This window comes from Cryptomeria japonica, chromosome 4 (genome assembly GCF_030272615.1).
Source record: "Cryptomeria japonica chromosome 4, Sugi_1.0, whole genome shotgun sequence".
NCBI lineage: Eukaryota > Viridiplantae > Streptophyta > Pinopsida > Cupressales > Cupressaceae > Cryptomeria > Cryptomeria japonica.
This window is the reverse complement of record NC_081408.1, coordinates 248,080,827-248,087,372: the sequence shown is the minus strand read 5'-3', so window position 1 is coordinate 248,087,372 and position 6,546 is coordinate 248,080,827. Positions and strand designations below refer to the sequence as shown.

The following is a 6,546-nucleotide window of genomic DNA, read 5'->3' as shown; positions in this document are numbered from 1 at the left end:
CAATGGTGCATGAATGATGCATATTTTAAATAGCTAGCGACCTCCCTGGTCATAAGGAGAACTTGGATCCAACACCTAAGGTCCTGTTTCTAGTCCCCTAATGCCCTCATAAGGCCATTTTTAAAAAATATTATAATATTTTCTTTAGGAGGCCAGTTTTCAAAAATGAGAGATCATAGGAAAGATGGTTTAGTGTACTTCATAGTGGTGTGAGTTATTTTTATATATTTATCTATTTCATGCATATTTTTCTTGATGCGGGAGAATCCAAAGTGTAAGAGAAATCTTGCACCACCCAAAAATATTGTTTATTTTGTCAATAAGGGCTAATAATGGCAAGGTTACTATTTTTGGTAGGGTTACTATTTTTAGTAAATTGTCAGTTTTGTATGAAAACTTACACATAAATGAATCCAATGGTGGAGGATTTATCTAAATATCTTATGTCATTAAAGAGATATTTGAATTTTATGGGAAATTTCTCCAATATAACTTGAAATCCATTTTTTAGGGCCTTAGAGGCTCTAGATCAGCACACTTCATTATTGTAGGTCTCCTCAAAAGCTTTCCAACATTGTATTATGATTGAAGATCTGATGGTCGATTTGAAATTTATGGCCCCTAGATCTTCATGCACCAAAAATTTAATAAAATATTTTCTTGTCGAAAGTTGGTCAGTTAGGCTTTTGGCACTCAAAAATATGGGATTCCACTTTCCAGAATATTTTATAGCGGTTATACATTCTAGCTAAAGAAGGTAAATGGGGGTGATAGAATGATAAGTCCAATAGTTCAGATTATAGATTATTGTAATGAGAAAGCCTATGTAGTTTTAGCATGTTATTTTTTGAATGTTGAAATTTCATTTCATTAAGATAATAGAAATCAAGTGTTTTCATTCTTGTAATTTATGTTTATTTCTCTTTTTTTGTGTGTGTTTGGATTTGTAAGGGAAATACCCTTCATCATATCTATTCAAGTTTGATCTTATTTCTCTAGCCTTCAAACTCAAACTTTTTGCCTACATTCCTAATTTTCACAATTCTTGCAGCATTTGAAAGGTTTTCAAGATTTTGATAGATCTACATATGCATTTTTTTGTAGTTTTTAACTAGTACTTAGAATTTCAATTTGAATATAGATCTGGTTATTTGGCATATTCTTATTTAAATTTACAAAAAAAGTAAAAAAATTCTTTGAAAAAAGAGGTCAATTACTTGTATTGTGAGGGGAAACTATTGTTCCTCTATTTTGTTCTTTGTTTTTATCATATATTTTCCAAAAATTACTTATTACTCTATATAACTATCACAAATAAAAATCCAAAAGTGAGGTGTTATTGCTCAAATTAAAGTTATAGATTTTACATTAGGCATAGATCCAAAACTCACAAGTGTTGTAGAAAGAAGTAAATAGCTTTATAGGAGATATGAAACCCTTGGTATAATTTTATCAATTTCTCTAGATATTAAATCTCATGATACATCTTACACAACACCAAATGAGATATATACTACATCCGGGGATCTATTTGGAAAGAAAGATAAGATGAGGTAGTTCAAGTTGAAGAATTAAGTCATTTGTCTTCATCCATTAGATTTGGATAACATCCAAGAACTTTTTTACCAAGCTCAAATCTCTTAGATTACAACTAAAATATTGTGGAGTTGAGAAAGAGAATGATCAAAAAAAAATTCTATCCTTGCTAAACTAGGTCCTATGTATTCACTTTTTATTTCTATATTTTATGATATTATGGATGATCTTGGTGCTACACAAAAATTCCTACTATGGATGTATTTTTTAGGTTCACTCACAAGCCAAGTTCATTGAAGTTTTCTAAATCACAAGCTCTTATTACAAAATATTCAAAGGCTTCAAATAGAAAAGAACTCAAATTAGAATGAGTAATCCAAGGAAGCACCACCAAATATATTATCCCATTTTCATTGTCTTTGGATATTTAAATTCATGAATTTCTACATTCACTTGAATTTTGATCTTAATTGAATGTGATAGCACTTTTTTTTTTTGTGTCACATTCAAGCATGGAGATGCATAAACCATTTATAGACAAGAGCTGCAAAGCAGCGAAGTTCCTGCCAAAAGCTGGCAGAAAAAATAGTTTTGGTATTGTTGTTGTGTTATTGGTGGAGTCTGGAGTATTGTATTTGGAACAAAAATTTTAACATTGACTTATTATTTTGTCTCAAGCATAAATAATGTTAGCGTCTGTTGTAGACGTTTGGCTAATAGAATACATAATTATAAACTTTTGCCTATGGAAGATATCAAATTTGTTGCATACAGAGTAAATCTTAACAATTCAATGTATTAACAATTCAATGTATTTGGTAGATCTGACATTCTAAGATGGCTAATGAAATAGAAAATGTTAATAGGCCACTTTTTTAATCATTTTCTTTCTAATCAGAATGATCCAAAATGATCTAACATCAGTGTTAAAAATATATCATTATCTTCCATGATCTTTACTGGTCTTCATTTTTATCAGAGTGATTAGAATGATCCAAAGTGATCCAAAATGTTTGGATCACTCTCTTTTTAAGTGTCTTCCATAATGTTTGGTTATTCTCTTTTTAAGAGAATGATCCAAAATGATGGGAAAAATTGATAGAGAATGATCCAAACCAATCTAAAGCGTATGATCCAAAATATCTATGGAAAGACCCTAAACAGTAAATCCAGTTGCCTACTAGAGTTCTTAGGGTTTATATCATCCCATGTGTCAATGATTATAAATTTTCAGGACAAGTTTTATGTATAAAGCATGACATTTGAAAATTGTTATTCTTTAGAAAGATAGAAATGGAGAATCTCAAAATTTCTCTTTTATGAAATTAAAAAACTTCAATGCACATTCAAATTCCGGAGAAAACTGAATTATTGAAGATATGGTAAATCTAGTGACAAAAAGATCAGATTTAGGGAGTAATCATTGAACTTTGTATGCATTTAATTACAGATCTTGGAAACCCACAAATTCTGGAGAAAACTGAATTATTGAAGATGAGGTGAATCCAGTGACAAAAAGATCAGTTTTAGGGAGTAATCACTGAACTTTGTATGCATTTAATTACAAATCTTGGAAACCCACAAATTCCAGAGAAAACTGAATTATTGAAGATGAGGTGAATCCAGTGACAAAAAGATCGGTTTTAGGAAGTGATCACTATTATGTTTATTTACAATGAACTTAGTATGCATTTAATTACAAATCTTGGAAATCCACAAACGCCTAACAAAATTTGAAACTAGATAACAACAGAACTTTGATTCAGAAATCAAGTTGTTGAAATGCTACTGCTCTCAAAGTTTTCTGTAAACAACTTAGTCTTCATCTGTTTAGATCTCTCTCTGAGTGAATATCTATTTCTAAGAGCATATGTTTTATACATAACAGATGTAGCATCTTTGGAAGCAGAAGAAGGCGAGTGTTTTCTTCTCTTCTTTACTATTGTTAAAGGTGATTTATGCTTCAGTTTGAGCTTGATGCTCAACTTCCTTTCCATACGCCTTGCTTTCAGAAACTCCAAGTGTTGCCTGCAAATTTTGCGTGGGTTGTTCTTTTCATAAACTTGATCTATGGCCTTAACAATCTCCTCCAAATTCTCCCTGTATAGCACGTTATAGTGATTATATGTAGAGATTTTATGGATTCCAAACCTCTGTAACACTTTCTTACCTGCAGTGTTTTATGGTGTCAATACTGAGATTATAGTCTATGTGAACACCATGAAAGATTCCAGGCTTGATGCAGGCAATAGGAACTCCTATATCATTGGAGGCTACACCAACCACTCCAAAGTTTCTAATGCAGGTTGAGCACTTTGCACTGAACTCCTCAGCAGTAGTTTTAGCTCCATTGTAATGGAGAAACAAGTTGGGCATTCTCTGAGCTTCCTGGTATACTAAATTGTCCAATGTTTGGATAATATCCTGTGACAAAGATATCAGACGAGCTAAAACTATCAGTAATGCCAAATGTAGAGAGTAATTTCAAATACCGACATGAATATCTGTAAAGCCAAAATCTTAGGGTGTAAAATTTTTCACCCACCCACCTAATGAAGAGTGTCCCTAAATACCCACATGAAATATCATTAAGCCAAAATAAAATTATGTACCAACACTATTGCCAAAATGCAGCTTGTCCCTTAAACCACCCAAAAAACTGTAAATTGAATATGTACAACACTTATTCCACACTTCCACTTGAATTACATTACTGCCAAAATGCAGGTTTTACTTAAACCACCCACATGAATGTTACAACAAGCCACATGAAATATCATTAAAGCCAAAATGAAGGGCGTTACTTCACATTCCCACCAAAAGACTATAAATTGAATATGTAGAACACTGATTCAAATTCAAGTAGACAAAAAAATTACATAATACTCACTTCTTCTGCCTTTGTGGGAATGAAGGTACATTTGCTTATCCCACCAACAGTCACCCCGCAAGATTGCTTAAACTGTACGTTTAGTTCGTTCCACAAAACCAGGTGCACCTGCACGCATACATTACAATTCTCAACTATCACTCAACAGACCAACTTCAAAGAAAGATGGCCATCTAAATTTCTTACTTTGCCAACCATAGTTAAAAGTTACTGAACTATGGAGCTGCAGCTTGTTTGAAATAAATCTTAGACACTACACCTTCAGCGAGAAACACAAAATTAGCAATAAATTCTGAAAATATAGAAAAATGTAAGATGACAACTTGCCTGTGCATGAGATACATCCATATCATGAAGCAACTGCATGTCATTAATCAAAACCTTTGCACCATACAAATCAGACATATCTGCATGCAGGGGAAGGCAAATGAAGTCGGCAATACCAAAACCAATGTTTGCATATGCTCCATTTTCACCATATAGCTCTATATCAGTGTCAATAAACACTTTCCACTCCCCTTCAACATTTTGAAAGGAACTGCATGATAAGGTGCTTACAGTTTAGAAAACCCATTCAACATTCAAATTGATACTAAAAAAACAAAAATAAGTTTAAAAAATCCTACTTTTTAAAGATATGAACACGGATTTGTCAATATATCCCCATTAGTTAATGTAAGATTAGGCAAGCTCACTCAAGCAATACTGCTATGATGTCTTGGAACTGTGTAGCAGAGAAAGAAATTGAATGCTCAACGTCAAGGCCACTGGGGCATTTTTAGCCCTGCATACCAAACAAAGATGTCTCATATGTTGAAATTTTCAAAGAAATACTTTATGGATTCCCCTCTTAAAATTCAATTTTTTGAACTTTATCGAATTGTTGTGTACATTTTTGTGTCGACTTGAATCTTGACACAAAAAAAGAAAGAAAATCACTAAATTATTGAAAATTAGGGTTTCTTCATAAAAGAGATTTGAAATATTACACTGCAAAAGGGCGCAACAACTGTAACTATTGCTAGATTTGAAGCATTTGTGAGTGAAAGGCTATTAATGGCAGCATTGATGAGTTGCACGGAGCCTGTTCCAAGCACAATATATCTTCTTTCTATAACGACATTTTCTATGAGAGCATGAAAATTTAGGGGACACCACTGATCTCCAGCAGTTGTTTATTTGATAGCTGATCCAATACCAGGTTGTTACAACTATTGCTCTGAATTTCACATTTGGTGCGTCCCTAGTAACCAGCACAATCTCTGCTAACCACCGTTGCATTTTGAAAAGGTTTTACCCCATTTTTAATTAGGGCCAACGCTCCACCCTAGATCTTCCACTTTAAACCAGCATGTAGAGACATCTATAACCGTAACAGCCAAATGTTACCTACAGCCCTGCTTCTGTAGACTCCTCTGAAGCCGTGCGACTCCTCTGAAGCCGTGCATGCCTCTGCAATCGTGCGTTCTCTCTCATTGAAATCTGAGCAGCCCTCTGCAAACCACCACAAACTCCACTCTGCAGGCGCCAAAAAACTTGTCTTTGATATTTCAAGTAAAAAATGTGCAACTTTAAAATGTGAACATAGGGACATGAAGGAATATTTGAAAAAAAGCTATTATTGATTGTTTGCTTTTAGTGAGTTTAATCACCAGTTAGTGGAGAATGCCTCCGCTATAGTTTCCTGCAGGAACTAACAAACACATAATGAGACTTTCTTCCTCATATATCCACTTAGAGATGGAGTTGCTTCCACAAACTATTTGACTTGTTTCATTTCCTAAAGGAAGGCATGTTTCTTGTAGGTAATTAGTCATGTTTTATCTTCAAGCATTCTTTATTAACATAGGAGCTATTTCTATGGGTGGGATACATTATTTCTCTTTTTTTGCCTCTAATGGTGGGGGGATATTTCTTGTATGTTTATATGGATGTAGTCCTTACGAGATCATATTGAGTCCTTCATTCATCATTCTTTTATATTTTGTATAAGTTTTTTTTTTTAATCTTTTTCTTTCTTTTAGAGAATCTTTTTTTACATGTGGTTTTTCTCATTTTTTAATTGCAAGATATTACATTTGTAAATTGGAACCTAACATGGCTTAGTAGCGAGGATCTAT

At 33.2% G+C, this 6,546-nt stretch overlaps 1 protein-coding gene across 3 annotated transcripts; it reads right to left on the bottom strand.

Annotated features, from left to right (window-relative positions):
* Positions 1-3,173: 3,173 nt before the first annotated feature.
* Positions 3,174-6,108, bottom strand: LOC131045618 (uncharacterized). Of its 3 annotated transcripts, none has more exons than XM_059219771.1 (6): positions 5,416-6,108; positions 5,053-5,210; positions 4,754-4,964; positions 4,427-4,534; positions 3,707-3,960; positions 3,174-3,636 (listed from the first exon to the last, which is right to left on the bottom strand). In XM_059219771.1, the coding sequence occupies exons 3-6, from the start codon at positions 4,829-4,831 to the stop codon at positions 3,306-3,308; spliced, it is 771 nt and encodes a 256-aa protein (XP_059075754.1). In that variant the 5' UTR covers positions 4,832-4,964; positions 5,053-5,210; positions 5,416-6,108; the 3' UTR covers positions 3,174-3,305. The 3 variants fall into 3 exon arrangements, with proteins under 3 accessions (XP_059075754.1, XP_059075753.1, XP_059075755.1); XM_059219770.1 differs by having other exon boundaries at positions 5,122-5,210; XM_059219772.1 differs by having other exon boundaries at positions 4,754-4,833; positions 5,122-5,210.
* Between the last annotated feature and the right edge of the window lie 438 nt (positions 6,109-6,546).

Bases quoted from the DNA above. Each gene is read 5' to 3' on its own strand.
- LOC131045618 (XM_059219771.1), bottom strand. From the start codon at position 4,831: ATGTCTGATTTGTATGGTGCAAAGGTTTTGATTAATGACATGCAGTTG. The intron at 4,535-4,753 runs GCAAGTTGTCAT...GTATGCGTGCAG, and splicing joins TGGATGTATCTCATGCACAG to GTGCACCTGGTTTTGTGGAA. The intron at 3,961-4,426 runs GTGAGTATTATG...TCTTTGTCACAG, and splicing joins TTCCCACAAAGGCAGAAGAA to GATATTATCCAAACATTGGA.